General features: G+C 38.9%; 1 protein-coding gene across 2 annotated transcripts in view; it reads right to left on the bottom strand.

The window, feature by feature from the left end:
* The window catches only part of zfpm2a (zinc finger protein, FOG family member 2a), a 160,444-nt gene that overhangs the window by 64,034 nt on the left and 72,336 nt on the right, over positions 1–24,074 (bottom strand). For both annotated transcript variants that reach the window (XM_047360493.1, XM_047360494.1), the window contains exon 4: positions 19,449–19,573. In XM_047360493.1, the coding sequence (XP_047216449.1) occupies positions 19,449–19,573 (125 nt within the window). The remainder of the gene's footprint in view (positions 1–19,448; positions 19,574–24,074) is intronic.

The following is a 24,074-nucleotide window of genomic DNA, read 5'->3' as shown; positions in this document are numbered from 1 at the left end:
TAAACCAAAGACAATTTTAAAGCCTTGAAACAGATAAATATAAGTGGTTTTGTAACTATAACTTTTAAATCCTTTGAATACCTTTATACTAGTATTTGACCTATGCATACCAAATTTATATTTAATATTTGTGTCACAGTGAAAGAACAAAATATCTCAGTCTATTCAATAAATTTCATTCTTAGTACATTAGGTTTATACTAAAATTAGTAAATGCTGCATTAATCACTTCAGTATGAGTTAAACAAACTAATTGTTCCCCTGTCAGAGCCTCTAAGCTTGCCTCTCTGTGCACTCTGTTATGGTTTATCCACCTTCACTCCAGTGGTTTCAATACTCTTGTATTTTTTTTTTTCCCACTGAGCTCCGTTACCGTTCCCTGTGTAAGAGATACAGTGACCCAAACAGTGTAGTCAGCTAGGAAGTGATTACAAACTGATGCTCCAAATTCGCTATAAAATGAAAATCAATATTTCCACAAGTTGCTGCAACATAAAAGATAACCTTCATTGATTTTTCTAGACTTAGGCCTCTGTGATAAAATCTAATATAAATTTTCAGCCACACGGATTTGGATCAGAGCGGAGCGGGGGCTGAACGATAAGTTCCATGCACATCTCTCAGACCTGGATTTTTTCCCCCCTTTTCGCTTTTCCTTCCTCCAAGCCAGGGCTCTGCTATTTATAATTGGCCCTGTGTGAGCAAAAGCTTCTATCAGGAATCTGTTCTAATTTTTATTACTGAGAAGCTAAAGCCTGTTCCAGATAATTTGGAAATTTCAGGGGGAATTGTGATAGAGCTGATGGCACATCCAGTCTGACTCCAGAAAGGAGCTAACCTGTAATAGCCTCTGTGGCTGCGCTGATTAAATGTTGCCATAGATGAAAGACCTGCCATCACTGCAATAAATTAACCAATCACACAAATCCCAAGTCGCTACTAATCCCTCCTTGATACCATGATCCTCTGATCAGCTGAAGGAGGTGAAGAAGAAAGTGGCTTGTGACACTCAGTCTTCTCCTCCCTGCTCCCAGTTTCCCTGTGCAAACAACAAGCTAATGATATCACAGCTGACCATTTCACCACCACTGGCTTCATGGTCAAGCCAGGTGAAATCGATACGGACCTTGGGTGGGAATGATTATTTTCCTCATCGCACCCCCCCAACAAGGTCACTGGCTGGCACTGTATCCGTCTTGATCCCACAGCTGCAGGATTTAGACAACTGAGAGATCAAAACCACTGAGTCTGAATATATCAAGACATTCCCTGAATTTTTACAGCTCCCACCTGGTGTGAATGGAGCCTGGTTTTTTAATAAAAACAAGACTGGCTTAAATAAATTACAGTAACATATCCTGAAATCTGTCCATTGTTGAAGTAGAAAATTCAAAGATTCAGGAAGGGGTAGGCAAAATGATTAGATTTGACATTGAAGGATTAGAAGGTGTTAATAATGTTGCCAAAATAGAGAACTCATATTATCATCTATTTACATTCTGTATTGTTGTTCTATGCTCTTGAACAGACTTATTTTGCTATTTTTCCTTCATAAACTAGCTTGATTATGTAAGGTTGAATTTATAACTGGTTTTATTAATTGCTATGGTAACATCGTACCAGATGCACCAATTTATCAACCAGAGGCAGTAAACCAGTTTTCCCTTGACTGGCTATGATCGGTGACTGAAATGTCAAATACTGGGAAATCGGATTATTTCTTCCTATTCAACAAATGCATTAAAACTAAGGACACCCACTGTTTTCTGTCAAGAAAGACATTCAACAACACTATAAACCTTTATTTTAGTTTAAGAAAAATTTTAACTTTTGGACCTGCGGCAAATTCGTTTTTCCATTTCATGTGGAATAGGCATGGAACCGGCAGGTCAGAGCTGAAAGGAAACTGGAAATTGCTATCGATCAGAGCAATTCCAGCAAAAGTATTTAGTTAGTCTTACTTTAAAAAAATTAAATGTCTTTGTAATTGCACAAGAAAAGCTTTTTGAAGATGTTTTTCTCTTCCCCACAACATAGGGAAGCGGCCATTAGAAACCCAGCGGCTAATGCTAGGCAAGTAAATTTTTTTGCTGGAGTAATTCAGTCTTGAGAATAATTTACTTTGTCTAACTGTTTAACTTGTTACCCACTACTGCTTAAATAATAATACCTGAAGCAGCTAGACACAGTGTTGACAAATCCTTATTAAGGGCAGGAGGTAATGGCATCTTTTGTCCCCAAATATTTCATCAACACTTAATTCACTGTATTTGGCAAGTGGGGACACAAAAACTGAGTAAGGAACGCCCTAAATATGTTTAGAACAACGGATGAATTCTAGTCAGTTAATTATAATTCTTAATTTTTTTTACACTTCTTTAAACCAAAAAGAGACAACAGAGAGAACACTGTCAATGGCAATGTGAGAAATAATGGTACATAACAGGAAGTAGAGGACTGAACATCCACTGCTTTGACTAAAGCTGGCAGGGAAGGTGCCTGTTGGTGTTTTGGAACCAGGGGGATGTCTTTAGCAGCACCAAATGCACTGGAGAAGAGTAGGAATAACACCTGCTTAATGTCGCCAATGTCACCAGAAATGGTTGCAAGATTTACCACCAAGTCTCTTATTTAAAAAAGACTTGATGGAGGAGTATGAATGCTTGTCAAATATAGAAACAAAGCAACACTGATTTATAGGATCAAGACAGCAAAGACACCCACCTTCATTTAAACCCTCACAATAAGAGCCTTACGAATGTACATTACACTCTAAACTTCAAATAACATATTTCAAACCTAATTTAAATGGCTTTCAGTATCCTTTCTGCTCAGAAAACCTGAAGACTGGGTGCGTTGTGTGTTCGGACTGCAGATTTTAGGCTGTCCTTAACAGATTTAAAGTTATACAGAACACAATCTGTGTGTGTTGGTGTCTGCCAATATTTGACTGAGCGAAATAATGAAAAACATTTCTTACTGCTGCTACTACGACTGAAACTAGTATAACAACATTCCTTATAGTATTTTGCTGTAGTTAATGATAACCTGAGATGAATTTTCAACATTTTCATACTGTTACTTCCTTTTTTTGAAGCAAGAATGTCTTTTATCAATAAAATAAATGACAATTTCTGAGTTGGGCAAAACAGTTCGAGACATAGCTTGAGACATGTATTTTAGGTCTTAAGCATTTCAGTGCATTTAATTAATATGAATTGCTGTAAAACATCAAAATATGGCAAGATTTGGCAAAGACGATCTGTTAAGAAATGCTTCTTAACGTAAATTCACAGTTATATGTTTCCTTTTAAAAGCTGAGAAAATCATGATAAAATCATAATTGCCATTGTACTGTAAAGAAAATTGTGATATTATTTTTGACATATTGCCCACTCCTACATTCATGTCCTGATTTAGAGATGAATGGAAACACACACACACACACACACACACACACACACACACACACACACACACACACACACACACACACACACACACACACACACACGCGCACACACACACACACACACACACACACACACACACACACACACACACACACACACACACACACACTCACCAACACACATAAACACACAGCAATGTATGGGCTATGTCTAGTTTCTCTGTTCTCTGTTTCTAACATGGGAGTAAGGATAAAGGATTTGTACCTGTTCTACCACTCAGTTTACAGCAGACAGCACACTCACACCTTGATAACGTCCATTGCAATTAGTTGTTCACTACGATGAAACAAATTGCATGTGGTCAACTGGAAATTTCATTAAGGGAGATTTTCCTCCAGCCCTCGTTATCACGCTGCGTATTAATATTTTCTTAGCCTCAAGGATGGATGAATTGAAAAGGTTTTTTTTTTTCTTGAATAAAAAAGCTGGGCCAACTCCAGTCTGTATTGCAAAAGTTGTGTGTAAGCCTAACTAGGTACTGAAATAACAACATCCTACCTAAAGTGGTAAATGCCTCCATTTCTCAAGTCTTCCTTTGTGTCATTTCCTCCTCTTTTAAATGGCCATGGTTACATCTGCTGAAATGAAAAGATAGCAACACTCCGTCTTCGTCCCATTTTTTCCCTCTACCTCTCTTCCTCTTTCTAAGGCTAGAGCATCTGCTATTGGGAGACTAAATAACAGAAATATGCAGGAATCGCACACTAATTCCCTTTAGAGATAGATCTTGGCTTGTGCCCTGTCATAAATCAGAGAATTTCGATATGAAATGAGGCAAGCTGCTCTAATCATTTCTGCATTTCAAATTGGATCACTGGCTCAATCGCTTGGCTTTTAAACTGCTTGCCTAAGAGCAAATGTGAGGTGGGAGATAATTCAGCTGAAATCTCTGCCTGCTCTGTGCGGCAGTTAGTTTACTGCTTGAGTGCAAGAGAATGCTTTTTTTTTTTGCTTCTCTCTCTCTTTCTTTCTTCCCTTAGCCCATCTTTCCCTTTTCAACTTTGTTAAATTGACTTTTCATTTTAAAATCGATTAAACTGAGAGAGTCACCGCTGTTCCCGGAATCTTTAAAGGGACACCCATCACATGTGCCTTTATTTGACTGCTGCTATCATGGCGCCGCTATGAGCAGTAAATATTTTCTCATTTAAATCACCTTTTATCCTGCTGACTGGACTGTAAGCATCAAAGTTCATGTGCTGCATTTGCTATTACTTATTTCGCTCCATTGAAATGCACACAGTGGTTGTATTTATACCAACTATGGGTGGCATGGCATGCTTTCTGTATGTTCTGTTGCCATTTTATGGCTTAATGAAGCAGACTGGTGACAGGCTGTTTAGGATTTTGATTAAGAAGCGGTGCTTAAATATAAATAGCACATCCTAACATTTTGTTGTCTTGAATAAGAAGCTAACTAAACTAGAGAAGGGAGGAGGGAAGAATGGGAATACTGAAGGGGAGGTAGCACATTGCTGTTTGTCAAGACCTTCAGGCAACCTGAGGTTCTCCAACTCTAAACCTAAACAGCTTAGTTAAAACGGCATCTCTCCAGAAGATATTCAACCCCCCTTCCTTCACTTTCTTCCAAGTTCTTCCTGTCCTTTCCTTTAGGTAAATTAGCTTTATTAACTTTGCATTGAATGCACACTGTACAGAAACCAACTGTACAGAGGGTATAAAAGGTCTGCACATTCCTGTAAAAAGGTTTATATGATGGAAAGAATAATGGGAGAAAGATAAATTATTCATTAGTCAACTTTAAAACAAACATGTCGGTTATGTTGGAAAAGATAAAAAAATAAACACAGCAGCCATCAATTCCAGATAATCCTTTAGCCATAGTTTGCAAATAGGTTACAAAGGATAAAAATGATCTACACACTTCTCTTTGTAGAAGCAAACAACCAAAGGCGTGTATATTACTGTAACTATCTAAAACGACTATTGGAAGTTGTAAACAAGTGAAAACCATATTTGTAATATATGTGCCCCAGGACTTAATCGTGTCTTGAAGGTAGAGCACACTCCTTGTGTTTGGCTTCGGTCAGGGGACCGAATACAGCCCTGTCGCTTCACTACTCACTTTTTGAATTACTCCAAATTTCCTATTTCAAATCCTTTGGGAAGAACTTGTTTGATCTTCTGCATGCAAGTTGAGGCTGACTCCCGAGCGGCAGGAAGCTAGTGGGGGGAACATAATAGAGAACCCCAAGTCAGTAATGTTCACCTGCATGGATATTACCATGGCCCCTGGGGGTCAAGGTGGCAGGTGGCATATTCTCTGGACAGACCGTTCTTTTTTTCCCCTGCTTGGAATAAACACGCAGGCTTTGGAATTTCTTCAAAGAGGAAGAAATGGAAACTCAGGAGCCAATCAGTCAATGGGGTCACAACAAATCCCTGCACTCATAACCACACATGGAAGACTAGGATCAGTCAGAGGCAGTAAATAAAGACAAACAATAAAGTAGAAGGCATGATGCTTGAATAAAGCCTCCGACTTAAGATAAACCTTGGTGCCCCCCTTTAGGTATTGGATTTTAATATTCTTTTGAACTCCCTGCTCTTCACTTGCAGAGTTAGAAATTTCATGATGCTTTAGAAAGGCATCTAGTGTGTGTGATTTCATATTATAGAAGACCCACCACTAGTTTGTACATTTCTATGTAAAAAAAAAAGTTCAAAATTGTACCAACAATGGTTTAAAGTGCACTATATTGAGAGAGGAAACATGAAACACTGGAACTGGGTTCTGATTATGTATGGAACTGAAATATGCACCACCTAACCACCTTCATCTGCACTGTTCAATAGGTTGATCCCTGCATGCACTTCAGAGAAATGCGGTCTTTTTAAATCCACTGTAAAAGACGTACAATATTTACACTAAGTTAAGTAAATAAGATAAAGATGGTGAACTTGGCCCTCTCCGAATGCATTAGACTTGAACTTTCTTATCAGAGGCTCCGCACACGCACTGTTAAAAGATGGGTTTCTCGAGCTGGAAATGGTCTTTGTTACCCAATTAGTCTGCTGACAAGCCCGTAGTATAATATTCCTACTTCGACAGCCTTGTACAAATCCATCTAATGAGACACCGTTGGACCACCAGGGAGGGAATAGACACTCTCCAGATCAGATTTCCTATCTTCAATACTAACCTCCTTTTATTGTTTGTTTCTGTTGTCAGGGGACAGGATTTCTTCTTCTTGGTTGTTCATCTGTCTAAAAAAGATGTGGACAGGGCTTTGTCTTTGGCTGACCCTCAGCCAATGAGGCTGAAAAATCAAAGGTGATAACACCAGGTTAGGGGACAAGGAGGACTAATCGAGCTCTACCAGCAAAGGGGTTGCATACCTGTAGGGTGCCCATCCTTCTTGGAAGAGGCAGCTAAGCTTCTGCTATTCTCCACTTTCCTCTTGGCCAAAGAGACCAGGAGGAAATTGAGAGTAAACCTCTTTAGTTTCTGATAGTGAACTGCAGAGGCCAGTTGAATGTAAAAACAACATCTAGAATCTTACTGTGACTTTCAAGAACAGATAAAACTCAAAATTCCTTAGAAAGAATTAGAAGGCAGAACAGTTTATTTATTCAAGGTCTGCCATCCTCAGCCTCCTTTAAACTCTTTTAGAGCTCACTTTTGCACTGGCATACTCAGGCAACCATCAGGGACTTGCATATGAAAACAAGGAGAATTATGTCCAGCTCTTCTCAACAATCTTGTTTCAACATAGTTTCCCAAATTACTACAGCCATGACAGTGACAGATGGCAAAGCAGCTGGCACCACTCAACTTTGTTTCTCTTTTCTTTTCTTTTCTTTTCGCTCCTTACTTCTAGTCCCTCCTCCTGCACCTTTGCTGCACCACAGGTCTGTTGTGCACCAACGTTTTGGATGATCATACATTTGGGAAGACATATTGCGTGCTGTAAAACAAGGCGAAATTTGTGAAACCGGGGACTTCTCAGCATTGCTTTTGTGGCCTTAAAGACATTCTGTAAAGACGGAGATGAAGCTGTGCTTACTTGTTGACTGCTTTAAAGCTCAGCAAATCACAGCTAAAGAAGCATCTCCCCAAATCTTCCACAAACAGCCGTCTGAATTCATAAAACTCCTGCAATAAAAATAAATCTAATGCCAGCCCAAACAAAACCCTTGTTCTTGAACATTCATGTTCATATTAAGTTGTTGTTGAGTGGTTTAAACTTCAATAAGCTTTAGACAGCAAATCCCTGAACTCGAGCTCTTCCTCATCCCTGATGGATCCATAAGACCAAAACCACCCTGACCAATAGGAATCCCTCACTGATTACAGATCTTGGCTACACAGCATCTAAATAGTGCTCAAATATATTGTTAAAATATAAAATTTACATAAAAAATAAAAATAAATAAATTGCAATATACCTATCAGGATGGAAAGAGAGAAAAATCTCTGTCTATGTTCACTAATTTAAGGATTCTATTCAAAGTGTATTCATAGAAGTCAACCGTTTACTTTTACATTTATAAGGGACTGGAGTTTTCTCCAGTTGGTTGAAGCTTTTAGTAGGACCGTACTGCCCCTCCCGCACCTGTTGTTTGACAGTGTTGACCAGCTGGCAAAAAAAGGCCACTACATCTTTCCTTCCCTTACAAGATAGACACATTTGCTGTTTGAAAATATTTCAGGTTGCAGACACATGGGGAGCAATAATGTGAAAACCAAAGGGGCGGCACTCACCTCTCTTATTAAGGTAACTTTGTGATATAACAAGTAATTTAACACAGTACTTAAAAAAACAACACATATTGCTGCAGAATAAGGATTTCTAAACAGCCCATTTTGTAGAATAAAGAACAGAAACAAGGTGTAAGTTGAAGATGTATGCAGATTCTTTGCCTACAATATTTTATCAGAGGACGACATAGCACTTAGGCAGTCATATTCAATAAATTTGAATTTGCGTTTTTATTATCCATAGGCAGAAAATCATCAAAATTAACAGAAATAAAGGCTTAAAAACATCAGTATGTGTGTAATTAATCTACTGTATATCATATGCTTCACTTGTTGAATTGTTAGTGAAATAAATGAACTTTAATAATATTCTAATTTACTACATATGACTGTGTGGTATACATACCGTGAGCTACATTATGTGAAGAGTATGTACTGTTTTAGGTTATTAAATCATAAATGATTATGAATAACTCATATTTCTTATCTAGCATTAGTTTAAATCATTAAAAGGGATATATTAGTTAAAATATTAGCATTAATTAGACCAAAATGTATTTCAGAAAGGAAGTAGTTTGCCAAACTACTTTGACTTATTGATTTTCCCAGGTTAAACACCAGGAATAAAATGATCACATAAATTTTATGTTTCAACTCTAAAAAGCTTGTTTTTATTTCTAAAACTTAAATTTAAGTACAATTACATTCTCCATGCCATGCTGTTAGCATTTTCTGAACATTTTAGTTAGCTTCGAGATATTAGTTCTTTGATTCATTATTGGATTTCTGGGAACCACACAAAAACAGGTACAACTGTGGGAGCTCAATGAGACTTACATTAGCAGCCTAATAATTGCACTAAAATTACTTAGTGATGTTTGCTGGGATTATATTTAAATCTAAAAAGGCTACAAACTAATGATCTAAGTGCCTCCTTTGTGTTTGTGTTATGATGAAGTCACTGTGTGCTGGGCATGTTTGAGGAAACCATGCAGCCATTACTGTATAGTGAACACAAAGCAAATCAGTGGGTCCTGTTCTGCTTATCAGGGCACCTGCCATATCAGTTTGGGTAGTTGTGTTGTGATGTAAGGACAGCGAAATGTCAGGTTCACTTGTAGATCAAGTCAACCATGTTTTATCTATCAAACAGTGAGGCTCAGCTGCAGCCGGAACAGGTTGGCTGACTGACTGTTTCACAGCTAATGTGTGGAGCAGTGGGCGGCCATGACTTCCAGCTAAGTTAAAAGTGCAGGCTTGAAAAACAAAATTCACAAATGGCAAGATGTTTTTTTTTTTCCTTTTACATCTGATTCACAAACAAATATCAATTCTAAATGTTCAAAAGCCCAAATATAAAGGCCTGTTTTAGTAGAACGTGCTTTGATATTTCCACCTTTTTCATGTGAAGTCGATAAATCGATAAATCTAGGGACACCACTGAGTGAGGAAAAGAAGGCCAGATAATTACAATTTTACCCATCTGAAGAGACCCCGGCTCTGATATTGGTTTAAACCCAAAAAATAATTGATGCATGCAATCACAAATTGGTTCTCCGCCTAAAATTTGGGCCCATTATTTCATTAGATGAAGCCACGTTTGCTGTGCCAAAATTATTTGTGTGTCCAACACAGAAATTTAAATCCTGTTAGTTGTGATAATGTTGAACATTTTCAAACCATATCCAAGACAGTGTGACTTTCATATGCAAAGCAAAGGCCACGTTAAAATGCAAATATTAAGGAAATGTGTATACCTCAGCTTTTTTTCTTCCTTTAGTTTATTAGTGTGTTTGTTTGTGTATTTGCATAGTTGATGCATCTGTGTGTGTGTCTTCATGATTTAGCAGCTATGCTGCAAAGAGGTCCTATATTGAGGTGCCTCCTTGCATATGTAATTGGATGTTACTGTAAATAATTGCCTGGGCATGTGCCAGTGTGATGATGGTTTATGATTTGTATGTGTGTGTGCATGCAATCTTTCTGTATGTTTGTCTGTCTCTGTATGTACTTTGTGTTTGTATGTGTGTGTGTGTATGTGTGTGTGTGTGTGAGAGAGCACATCTGCCCCATCCGTACTCCACTCTCAAGTCCCACTGATTCTCCTTTCCAGCCATGTTGAATCCTCTTTTCCTTATCAGGCGAGCCCAGGCCTGCATCAGGCTCTCCTTGCTATGACAGAGGCTACAACAATAGGCCTGCGATACTGCTGCTTAGCGCTGCGTTTCGGAGGGGAAACCTGCCACGGGCGCAGATTAACTACAACACACACACACACACACACACACACACATACACAAAATAGATTGCAGCCTCCAAAACAAAACATTTTTCAGAATCCCTCCTCTTGATTAATGAAGCAATGACAAGAAGAAAAATATAATTTCTGAAACTGAAAAATCCACCACCACTTGTTAAAGTTTAGGGGTAGCTAACAATAAACATAGCAGAGGAAGAGGGTGGGTAAAACGGGGTTGAGATAAATAGCTTGAGTGATGGGCTGAATAATTTCTGGAGCATTTTGTTGGGCCCATATTCCTACCCTTGTACAAAATTACACAATAATCACCCTCCATCAGCTGACAGCTTGTGCCTCTGTCTCTGTCCCAGGTGAAAATTAGGACAGGTTCTGGACATTTTTGCTCTTCTGTAGACTACAAGCTAAAGCTCTCAGTTCGCAGCCAAAAGCATTAGACGCTGCTGTTTCCCTCCCACTCGTCACCACATTCTCAAGTGTCTAGGACCTAAAACACATGTAACGATGTGAAAATTCACCAGCTGCACCTGGTTCTGATTCACACTTGTGGCAGAATCTGAATACCTGATCCTGCTTCAGTATGAGGCTGAATGCCGGTAGATTTAAACAAAGAATTAGGACTTGTTTTTTTATGTGAAGCAAATTCAAATGAAAGGTTTCCAGAAAAAAAAAAAAAACATTTTTCCAATTATTTCAAATTAATATTTCTCCTTTTCTCATTTTGTTAGATTTAACATGTTAAAATTCACACTGAAGATATTTCTTGTTACGTGCAAATCATGAATACCGTGGTCAAATCTTGGAAGTGTGGGTTACCAGTTACCAGTAACAGAGTAAAAAAACATTCCTACTAGTTATGGTTTTAAACCTGCATAAAAACACACTGTTTCTGCAGTTTGAATTAATTTTATTAAGGCACAAGTAAGTGACCAGTGCTTCTTCTGCTTGTATGGAGCATAAAGTAACGCAGTGTTGCCCCTCCACCACCTGTTTCTGCACACTGTTGGTCAGCTGGCTAAAAAAATCCACTATCACTTCCTGTGCTAACAAGAAATACGAATTTGGCTGTTGACAAATATTTCCAGTCATAAAAACCAGCCTCTAACCGAGCTCTATAGAGAGCAGAACACAATTTTCTGTTTAGGCGTGGGTGACAATAAGAATCTCACAGTGAGAAAACCCACCCCTGACCCAAAAAACTAAACTGATATAAGTGCTTTTATTTAAAACCAAAAACCTCAACAATTATTTTGTAACTTTTTTTGGTTTTAAATAAAAATGTTTAGTTGAAAAAAAAACAAAAAAAAACATTATTTTGAATGTAGTAAAAACTATATCTATGACATTTTTATACAGTATTATGTATTTTTACATACGTGAGAAAGATCTAGAAAACACTTAATAAAATAACTCTAATAAAAATTTATGTTATATGCTGATATTTTCTGGTTAATTATTAAGGCACAGGTAGCTAAAATGCAGGCAGCAATTTAACAGGCATGGCATTTCCTAACAGTGTTTTTTTAAAATTGCTTTACCTTAATACGAATGATTGGTAAGCTTTTTAGTTTATCAGAAATGTTTCTAAACAGATTCATTTGACTGTCTTGTAAGAGAGGGAAAAAGTGTAGGAGCCTTCTTTTCAGCCAGCTGTTAGGCAGTGCGCAACAACATTTAGGGTAGAGGCTTCACTGTATCACCCTGTGCTCAATACAGCCAGAAAAACTTCCGTAACTTCAGCATTTTCTCTGGCATCTCATAAAAGGTACTTTAAACTGTAGAAATAATACTTTGGAAACTCTGAACCCATAGTGTTGAAAGCTTCTCCCTACCTTGGTACCGGGGACTAGGCCCATGCCTAATTTTGCCCAAAAAGCACCTGGAAACTATGTTATTTAGTAGGTATTCTATCTTTATGCTTATGTCTCTGAATCAAAATCACAATAAAAATTAAAACATGATATGGATAACATTTTTATACCTGTGATAATCAATGACTTGTATTCTTTTGCACTATAAAAAATAAATACTGCTTCTAAAATAAAATTAATTAGACCAGGTGATCAAGCTTTGTTTCAGAATTCGTGAAAATATCCTGATAACATAAAATCTGTGGTATTTTTTCTTAAGTTATCACACTGTAACAAACTCATTCATGATTTTCACCATATCATTTTAACCTACATGTTTTCACATTATCAGCTAAGCTAATTTAATAATATTAAGACAGAAGACAAGATAAAAAAACAACACCCTGATAGATGATATCTGGAATTAAGCAAGCTTTATTCATTTCAATTACTGTGTAATTTGTTCTAAAAGGCCCTCAAAACACATAACAACCAGATCTCTATTGAATCCAGACTCATTACAGTTGCACCTTGACTAAGCCCCCAGTAATTAGCATTGGTAAGGCATTGTATGAGAGGCAGCAACACCCTCATCAACGCACATTTACAACACAGCTCTAAATCTGCTGCTCATTAATAGCTTGCCTCCCAATCAATTATTAACACCTACAATGGAGACCAGGCTCGCCGGGGCCTGGCCTGTTACTCCAGGCAAACCACGGGGCCACCTTCTTCCTCCTGGTTCTGTCCAGCATGGGTAATTACTGCTTTTAAAGACACCTGCTACTCAATAGCTTCGACCCAGACTGTTAATTTGGCCCCCCGATTGCAGACATTTATGTCTGAGTGTCACTATTAATTTGCGTTAATTTGGAGAGTCTGAGGAAGCTGGGGCAGAGGCGTTTGTCGGCGGACCGGCTGAATGTGCTCGTCGCTCACCTGCGCCGGGGCTCGGGTTGTAATTGGAGTCTAATGGTCTGATTGATCAGTGAGTGAAGTGAGGGATGAGACGGCACACTGGCAGCTCCACCAGTCAGACGGAGAGCAGCGAGTGGAGGAGGAGGAGAAGGAACAGGGCAGGGAAAGCAGCTAACAACAGCTTCTTACATGTTATTTTTTCATGCCCCATCACTTGTTTTCACTCAGTCACTCTTGTCTTCCCAAAGCGTTCTATTCGGGGCTAATTACTCAGTTTTCAATTTATACTTGTCCTGCTTTTCTCAGTTTAGGAGGAATGAAGTTAAACCTGTAAATTCATTGGACTTGTACTTAACCTTGAACATTAACCTAAATCTGGATTACAAGCACAGACGCACCAAGAAATTTGCAGGTAACTGGAATCAGGCAATTATATGCTTGTGGCCCTGAGCGCTGATCGGCCAGTCAGAAACTAAAACGTATTCCTTTTTGATCAGTTCAATGAAGGTACCAAATTTATGCACCACCAGCCCAGAGTCAAAACTTTCCTTTGAGTGGAAGTTGTTACTGAGTGTAGAAGACGAAGTGTAGAAGTGTAATCAGCTTCAAGGAAGGTAACTATTTTCAAAGGAATCTAAAGCCTGTTAAAAATGTCAACTTTGTATTTATTTTGAAATCCTGCTTAAATGCAAGGCTGTGTAACACTGACTGCTCTCTGTTTCACACATAATGTGACATTGCCTTTTGTGTTAATGCAAAAAATAATGTGTGCTCTTCTTAAAGCTCCTTTTAAGCTCCTTACAGTTACAATAAAAGAATGAGTAATTTAACAAATTTTTGTCATGCACCGCTGCTATTTATTTTTAAACAATTTAATAGAAAAACATTGTATGATGGACTTAAACATAGATTTGGTCTGCAGATACATTTTCAGCTATGCAACAGAAGAAACAAAGCTATAATCTGTCTTGAAAAGGACATATGCTTTTATTTAGACATATAATTCTGTCCCCTAAGCTGGAGGATTTTACTACATTTGTAGATTTTTAGCCAGGAAGAGCAGGACAGCTCAAACTTTGGGCTGTTTTTGAAAAATGAATTGCTTTATTTCATTTGACAAATGTTTTATTAAGACAGTTCAGTTTTAGATTTGTCCAGGAATGAGGAAATAATGTTTGCAGTGTTCTTGTAAGCGATTAAAAGAGATCAGAAATGGATGTCTGCTGATCAAAACTTTACAAAATCCGTGATCGGAAATCGGTCCCAAAATAACGGATTGGTGCAACGGATTTGTGCTTTTTGTTTTTATCAAAATAAACACAAACCAGTTATGTGTTTGTATACAGCGCTCAAGTTATACAAGAATGATGAAGAGCTGTGCAAAAGAAGCCAGGGCTGTGCTGACAGTGCGATGTGTTTGTGTTAACAGGTCTGCAGCAGCAATAACTACAACTCCACTCCCTCATGCCAAATGGAGCCCCTGGGGTCTACAGACCTGCCACAGCAACCCATCAGCTGTGAAATCTGCTTTCCTCTTTGATAAACGGTCGAGATGTGACCCTATCTCTGTCCTGCAGATGCCCAGATTTCCTGTCATGCTCTTTCCCTTCAGTTTTTTCCTGCTATTTCTCTTTCTGGCACTCTCTATCTCTTTTCACTCGCTCTTTTTTTTCAAGCTTCACACCTCTGCCTGGACAACCGCATGAAACGCTCCACAACTCTTTCTCAGCATCATCCATCACCCCGCTCCACCACCGATGCCCGTCGTCCACCTGCAGCCAAACCCCACAGGCCACAGCTGATACCAGACCACCGTTTCTTTGCCTCTGGGGATCCAAACACCTCCACACCGCTGCTCCCCAGACACCAGCCTAACCCAGCACATTCCCCTCCTGAATTCCTCTGCATATGCCAAAGTGCCTTTCCTGTGCACTTTGTATTGCAAACGTTGCTTAAATTCATAGTAATTTCATTAAGCCACTTTCAGGAGTCATCTCACTTTAACCTATTTCTGGGCGTCACGCCAGGGATCGTGAAACGGGCCTGTGCACCATACGTAGCAGCTCGACAGAAATAGCTTGACCTCTAAAATGTCCCGCCTTAAATGATGTGTCTGGATGGAGGGATAAAATATGTTTGATTTTAGAGAGGGCATATCAATATCTCAGCAGTGTGTTTTGAGCGGGGGAGAGGTGTCAGTCCTGCCACATACCTGACTGCCTATAGGTAATTCATTCACCTTTATGGTTTCAAAAAATCTTAGCGAGTAAAAGGAGATTTAATAGTGTGCGGAGGTCACACTTCATAAGAAAGACTGAGTGTGCCTCCTTGGTGAGGTAAAGGCCCGTGAAGCAATGAGCCTTTATTTCTAGCTCAAACACTTTCTGTCACCTCCTGACCCTGCTCTGCAGTGGAGGCCGCCCTCACATGCATCAAACCTAGCCAGGCTTTCTCTGTCTTCTCTCTCCCCTCCTCCCTCTCCTCACAACCACATTCGTTAGTTCAACTTTTCTCTTCTCCAGGTGATGCATCCAGGTTCATCCCTGTCTCGATGTGTCAGTGTCTGAGGATTTGAACGCCTTCCTCACCTCCCACTAAAATAACTGAGATAATAAATGTTGCAATATATTAAAGATGTTTCCAAAGTATGCGTGTTTAACAAGAAAACTTGATAGGTAGGAAAAAAGTGCACACCAAAACTATCCTACTGTAAATAAGATGATTCCCTTGTGGTGCAAAGAAAATAAAAAAAACAGGGATTTTGAAGTTTCTGACATATTCAGAGCCAAAGAAACAAAGTAAAAAGTTACATTGAACCCTAAAAGGAAGGTCGCTTATACAAAAAATGCCAGCTGGGTTGACCTCGCCTTTAATAAGACATAGTGAGAAGCTGCTAACAGCCTCTACCCATTTGAGAGATGAAACTTATGAGTGGAGGAGGGCAAGCAGCAAAGCATTGAAAAGAGCCCCCATGAGAATAGACATGCTGGAGATCCTTAAAGAGTCTTTTCCTTGGCTTTTAATTGCAAGGGAGGTTAGGCATATTTTGTAACCCCTCCACAGCCTATTACAGGTGATGACCAGCACCTGCACACTCCATTAAAAAAAGGAAAAAGAAAAGTTGGGGAGGATGTGGGAAGCAGTGATGAAATCTCCAGAGGGTAGTTAGTTTAAAATGTACAGCTCTTGCCAAAAGCAACAATCAGCTTATGTAGGGGTTCAGCAGGTGACGAGATAAATTTGTTTGTATCTTCTGAAATGATTCAAAAACTGAAACTCTCAAAGCTGAAAAATACTAGTTTGATGAGTTTGAGGGTCTACTAGACCTTGGTTGTGCGTGCTTTCCTGGGAATGTCATGTAGATAAGCTTGAGAAAAGTAGCGCTTAGGCCCTCAAACTCCTTCACATTTTGTCACATTGCAACCAACAACTTTTATGTGTTTATTGGGGTTTTATGTGATAAACCGACAAAAGGTAGAGCATATTTATGACTTGAAAGGATAAGTTTACATACTATTGTAAATGTTTTACAAATAAAAAATCTAAAAATTTGGCATGCATTTGTATTCAGCCTCCTTTGCCTTAAATTAAATACAGGGAAACAAATTGTCTTTAGAAGGCCTCAAAGCTTTGTTAGAGAACATTAGTGAACAAAGATCACAGCAGACAGGTCAGAGAAAAGGCTTTGGTGAGCTTTGAAGCAGGGTTAAATCAGAATAGCAACCAAGAACCCCATCATAGCACTGGAGGAGCTGCAGAGATTTATAGCTTAGAAAAAGCTAAAGAAAGCTATTGGCAGAAGAAAGGTCATAAGAGGTCCCACAAGCCACAAGTTGCCACAAGCCACATGGGGGACACAGTAAACGCAATATGGTTCACCGGTCAGATGAGCCCAAAATAGACCTTTCTGGCCAACATGTCCAAAATACACAGATACATACTATCCGTTGTGGTAAAGCTAGGTCAGAATTGATGGGAGGATGGATGAACTTAAATAAAAAAGTAACAACAGGTTTCCCGGAGGAAAGTCTGTTAGAAGCTGCAAAACTGACCCAAATGTTTTTCCCAAAAATTGAAACTGGACGTAAGTTCAGGGCAACAGAACATTCCTAAATACACAGCCAGAGATACAATGGAATGGTTTGGATCAAAACATATTCATATGTTAGAATGGCCTAGTCAAAGTCTAGACCTAAATACAATTTAAAATCAGTGGATAAGACTTGACTGCAGCAAAAAATGGTTCTACAAAGTATCACATAAAATCCAAATAAAATACACTCAACTTTGTGGTTGTAAAAAGACAAAATGTGAAAAGGTTCAATTGGTGTGAAAACATTTGCAAGTTCTGTCAATGAAGTGTATCATTTAGGAAGACAACTTGAGGTGTTGCTCCGTCAAATCACTTTTCCACTCAAGGATAACCGGCTTTACTCTCCAAGAAGTCATATTTCATGGCTATAATACAGCCAGAGTTATTTAAAGCCACTGATGACTTCAAAACCACGAGGGGAGCTTAGAAAACAGTTAAAACTCAGAAAATGATTTATTAAAGTTCTGCGTTCAAGGAATCTTGAAAAATGAAAGGAACGGCCTCTGAGTCTAAAATCCTTGTGGACCTTTCCTTATGTGTTTTAACAGGATGAATGTGAGGCTGCTGATGACTTTAATAGGAATTTCTTAATTAATCCAAACGCAGAATGAACGATCATACCCCATGAAGGACTTGTCACTCTGGCAGAGCAGCAGGTCAGTGGCAGACTCTGCTGGGATCTTTGAAACGAGAGATATAAAGCTTCTGTGTGCAGGGTACTGTTTAAAAATAATGAATTGTGACTTCATTCAGTTGAAGCATAGCTTGAGCTCTAAATCTGCCAATTAAAATGTTTTGACATGAAATATGCAGATTCAATTGTGAAAAAAGATTCAAACCCTATGTTTGATCCAATAGGAGTCACCTCAGTAGGTCCGTATGTCATGGATGACGGTAATCATTTGCTCTTTAGATGTATTGTAGAACTTCCCTATAATCATTTACCTAAGGCTTTAAAAAGCTGCTATGGAAATATACCAGCATGACCCACAACTTTAATGGAATGTATAAGGACTAGGTATAGCCCAAACTAGGTTTTTTTTTTATCCCAGATACCGATCCGAGTCATTTAGCAATAGGCAGAGAATAGCTAATACAGAGTCTCATCTGATACTTTATAAAAATAAGTGTCAGTTAAATACTTGGAAACTTTAAAGTTCAGCACTCACTAATGATGTTCCAGATGTGACTAATATTGTTTCCCAGCTGCTCATTATGCTGCTTCCACTGGTGGTTAACTTGGTTAAGAAGGATTCTAAAATCTCCCAGAAACCTAAAACCAACAGCATATATATATATTTGCAATTTGTTTTTAAAGATGTTTCTGACTTGACACACCTAGCTACATTCTTTAATAAACTCATATTTCTCCTGACGACGATGTTTTCATCCAGAGTAGTTTGCTGAAGTGTTAGCTAGCATTAGCCTGTTTGTTTTCTGTGTTGATATGACCTGTTGTAAATTCGCCTCATAACATATTTCAATGTGGTTCCGGTGAGTCTTTTGAGGAAAAAGGTTGTCAAAATTTTGTTTTCTTGCTACATAAACTAACGTAAACTTACTTGCTTTGAATGTTGTAATGTTTAGGGTCTAGTGTTTCAGCTACTTTTTCAACCGGTGATAGCACAAAACATTGAGGTGGTCAAATTTACCAGACGGACAAGGAGCTGACGCAGCCAGTGCATTCTCTCTATAATTGTGACCATAATTGTAAATGATGAACTGTTAGCTAAAACCCAGGCTTATTAATACCAAAATAATATTCATCACTTATAATATTGTTTTATAATAATGGTTTATAACCATGCAAAATAGATTTAGATTTTTTAAAATAACTGGATGCACAAAATGCATCCACACGTGTTGCATACGTGAAGCTAAAATCAAGTCACAGGCAGTACAGCAATAACAGGTTAGAGTTTATTTATTGATAATAATTTAGAGCAAGTCAACTCCTGCTTATTTACCCAAAACTGATTCTCACCTAAATTACTTCTAAAATCACACTTTTATTGCATTGTGACTTGAAACCCCCACTGTTTAATTATCTTCTGTTTGCTTTTTTCTAAAGGTGCCTTTCTTTCCTGTTTTAATTATTCTCCTTTCATTGCAAACATATACAAACAGGACATACCAGTGCAGTGGTGTCAGTGCTCATCTCGATCTTTCCTTCAAAGGGTCCCCATGTTGTCCCCACAGGAAGTTGCTGCCGACTGTGGATGCGACGCTCGCCATCTTTGAGGAACGCGTCCAGCTCTCCTAAAAGCACACCAGTATAAAAATAGTCTGTCAGAATTCCTGTTGAAATCCCAATCATGATCTTCCTAAGTCTTTTAAACTGACACATGAACTATTCTTACTGCATCAAATCCCTATATAAAACTGTGAAGGTTAAAGCCAGCCATTCTCAGCATGGATTAGCAAATCAAGCGAGCATCCATCTGATGGTGTTCCTCAAATGCAGGGAGCCCTAACCTTACTTGAAAGGTGTCTTGTGTAGAGATAATCTCTGTGAGACAGTGCAGGCTCACTGGCTGCTGAGGGTAGCTAGTAGCAGGCCTATTTCTGTTGTTCCAGGAAAGCAAGAGTCCTTGTTAGTGCTCTGCAGAGCTCCAGTTAATTAACAGTGGGACCGGATAGCACTGTTAGTACTACCGGTGCTCACCTCCCTGACATCCCCAGCTATCTTATCTCTTAGATTCAGTGTACTTTTTCCAGGATGGCGATTAATCAAGTAGTTATGATAAACCTCGTGGCGGGCTGTGACGTGGTTTACAGAGGAGTATGATTCCAGCATGTGGCTGAGTGTGTGTGTGTATGTGTTGCAGAGAGAAAGTATGCAGCACTTTACAGTTCAAACTGGTTGCTGTGACAACATCATAAAGCCAGGTGATGTAGAAATCTGTAACACAGACAAAATGCACTTTTATTAGTACTTGAGTCATTTTTGAAAAGTCCAAAGGTTCCAGGTCTGCTTTTTGTTTAATTGAATCTATTTAGATCAGTCATAGGACATAATTTCCTCTAATGACACTTTTGCAAGAAAAAAATGCACAGATAGATTCTTTAAGGAAAGAAGGTCATACTTAGGTTTGGGACTGTCATTCTCTAAAAAGGCCCCCTTTGTAAACTAAATAGCATCTTGATGTGACTTCAATGAAACTCTTCCACCAGATGAAACAAAAATGGAAAGATGGCAAAATAAGGCTGCAAAATAATGTTAATGTCAGCGGGTTGTATCAACCGGGGAGCTGGAAGTGGGCATAGAAAATGAATGGATTGATCAATCCCTTTAACCCCATATTATTTGTTTTAATAATTCAGGTTACAGGTTATTCTTGTCAACCCCATCTTTGTTGGACATTGGTCACCTTAACCCTTTTGAGTTAAAAACCTAACCCAGTATGTTAGGTCAAACCCATATAACCAACCTTGTTAAATCAACCAAATCAGTCCATATTTGATCCAGGCCATCAATGAGTAATATGGATTCTGGGTTTGCAAAATAACCGAAACATGCTTGTTTTTTTCACCCAGCGTTTTTTAGAGTGTGTGCCAACAAATTAGACGTGTTGTTCACATTGTGTCTTTGAACCTGTCTGTTAACATGTGGGGCCACGAGGTTTTCGGGGCCTTGGATTCATGCTCAATGAGTTGCAGTAATCAGTGAACTTTATGATGTGTCTGCTTTATAATGACCTATTCAGTGCGGGCCTACTCTGTAAATATCAACTGTGTATCTGTGGTGCGGTATTGTTGGTATGGAAATGCGTGTCTGTGTGCTGCTTTGCATGTAGAACCACAACCAACGCTGTATCTAAAGGTGCCACAAGCAACAAATGACGCACGTTGCTCATATTACTCATCAATGGTGGTCAGTCCTGCAACAATAAAAAGGTAAATGTCACCTATCATAAAAATGTGCCTTTCAGAGCAGTCTTTAGATGGATGTAGATTCAAAGTTAGTGAAACATCAGCACATGAACTAAATGTTTATTTATGCTTTGTAGAGATTACATGGTTTTGAAATCACCCTTAAAGTCAGATATTCTTGACAGCTTTATCTCATCCTTCCCCTCCCTTTGTATCCGCTGCCCCCCCTCTTCCCCTCCCTTGCTCCTGCTGTTGCACGCTGTCTCCCTGGTGCTGCAGTGGAAGGTGGGTAAGCTCATTACAGAAAAATAATTAAACATTGGTGCACAGCTGGCCATCATCACTGAGAGCAACAGCCACTGCTTGATGCATTCTGTTTGTCCTCAGATAAGACCCACGGCCTTTAACCGCTTGGATGCAAGTTCCTGTTTAGCCCCGGTTGACACACACACACACACACACACACACACACACACACACCACAAGCCTCCCCCTGCCAGCAACTTTGACTCTTTCTCCTTCACTTTGCATTCAGGCTGAAGCTTTTTGTGTAAAAAAAAATCACAAGGTAATGTGTAGGTGCAAGAAGATACAATTTGTGCTGTTTGTGGTCCACCATGTTTAGGTGCCAGTTATGTGCATCTCACAACAAATGTTGCCTGAGGACCTTGGCTCACAGATGGCTTGTCACATCTGTTGCAGACACAAGTGGAGAATCTCCACAAAATAGCAGCAATGGCAGAATAATGAGTTTTTCCCGACTTGTTTTCATGAACATTTTATTGATATTATTTTCATAAATCTCCTTGGGATAAATGCATGGTGGATTTAGCATTCCTTCCTGCTGAGGAATTGCTGCAAAGCCAATGACTCGAAGCAATCAGCTAGGCTTCTTTTTACCAACTGGCATTATTACATGAATTTCAATCTATCAATATGATTGATTATATATTTAAATTGTAATGATTTTAGAAGTGATTTTTTATATTATTTTGTATTTGATGATCTTGTAAAGTGCCTTAAGATATTGAACTCAAAATGAATCCAGGTATTGACTGTAGTCATAAGGGCCGCTGGATCATTTTACTTTGCGCCCAAATGGAGTTTGAAAATTTTTTTTATTTACACAAACTCCCACAAACACATAAGTCCCAGCGTTTAACTTATAGAGCAGTGGAAAGTGAAAAGCTCATTATGGCCTGTTTGAGATTGAACTAATCCATAGTGCATGTGTTCCTCACCATTTAGTGCTTAAATGCCACACACTTGGCAATACAGTACATGAGCTCATAATGTGGCTCAAGAGCTCTACCCCTCCCTCCTCCGAATCCCCACCCAAACTTCTCTACCACCTTCACCCCCTACTCCCACCGCCTCAACCCCACACCCCCACCCTTCGATAAGATCATCATCTGTCGCTAGACTCTAGGGTCTGTCCCTGCACTCCACGGATACTTGGCAGACCAATGAATGTCCCTTTGTGTGGGGAGATCCTCCTCAGATAGCACCCAAGATGCTCCATGCTGGCATCTGTTTTTTTTTTGTTTTTTTTTTTAAGTGTGTATATGTGGCCTTTCTTTTCTGCTACGGTTCAGAAAAATGGTGAGAAACAGGGCGTCTCTCTCTCTCTCCCTTCAGTGTCATACAACTGAAAGCTAGTGAGTTCCTTGGTGGCGGGACGCCAGCCTGCTATGATCTAAAGAATAAGTGGGTGTGAACCATTGACAGGCAGAGAGGTGAACTGTCACTTTCTACCTTTGAATGATATTATTAGATATAGTGAAGATATTTTCAACAGTCCTTCGGCGTGTCATTTGCTCTTTTCATTTCCAGTTATATCAGTGGAAACATTTTATTTTAAAAAGTCTACCTTGCAATAGCCTTTCACCCAATTACTACATGTTTTTTTTTTTCATCATGGCAAAGTGCAAACAAAGGGAACAGAACATTATGCTGGTGTTTTTTTTTTTTATCTTTATAGGACAGTCAGGGCTTAAGGTAGGTCATTTGTTTGGCTTTTAAAACAAATTTGAACATAAAGCTAAAGCCTTCATATGAAATTTTAAATGTCCAAAAATATTTTATTTAGTAAACCAGCTCTAATGGTTATTTGTGTAATAAAGGAATAAAGCTAAATGAAAGGAAGTACAAAATAAATAATAGTGTAATAGTGCAAAACAAAATACTCATACCTCCTAAACTTGGCCATATTTTGTCATAACCTCAAACATTCATGTACATTTATTGACATTTTATTTGATTGACAAACACAATACAATGTTGGTTTATTATGAAATGGAATAAAAACATTAAATCATTTTGAAAAGTCTTTATCAATTCAATTATTTGATAATTGAATAAATAATAACTTCCCGAGACAATATTTTGCTGATCTACAGACATTTTTTTGCAAAATAGCTCAAACTCAATCAGACTGCATTGAGAGTTTTTGTGAACATCAATTGTCTAGTCTAGTCAATTACATCTCAACTTTGACTAGGCCATTCTAAAAAAATAAACATGCTTTACTCTGCTGAAAAAGGCTAATGCAGGGTATGCAGGGTCAAATAAAATGCTTCAGCTAATAAAAATGGAAATGACACGAGAAAACTATACACACAGAGGGATTGTTAAAAATCAAGTCACTTCAATGAAAAGAAATTGCCTGCAGCACAAAAACCGCCACCTTAATGTGGTGGAGGGGTTTCAGTGCTCGAATGATCCTAAAGGCTATGTTGTCTGGGGCTTAAATGCCCCTGGTAGGGTCTCCCATGGCAAGCAGGCTCTAGGTGACGGGTCAGACAAAGAGCGGTTCAAGAACCCCTCATGACGACTACTAAATCCAGGCACATGACATCGCCTGGTGTGGCGGAGCCGGGGTCCCACC

The sequence above is a fragment of the Girardinichthys multiradiatus genome, chromosome 3 (assembly GCF_021462225.1).
Source record: "Girardinichthys multiradiatus isolate DD_20200921_A chromosome 3, DD_fGirMul_XY1, whole genome shotgun sequence".
Taxonomy (NCBI): Eukaryota; Metazoa; Chordata; class Actinopteri; order Cyprinodontiformes; family Goodeidae; genus Girardinichthys; species Girardinichthys multiradiatus.
The sequence above is the reverse complement of the archived record's forward strand: the minus strand, read 5'-3'. Positions and strand labels throughout refer to the sequence as shown.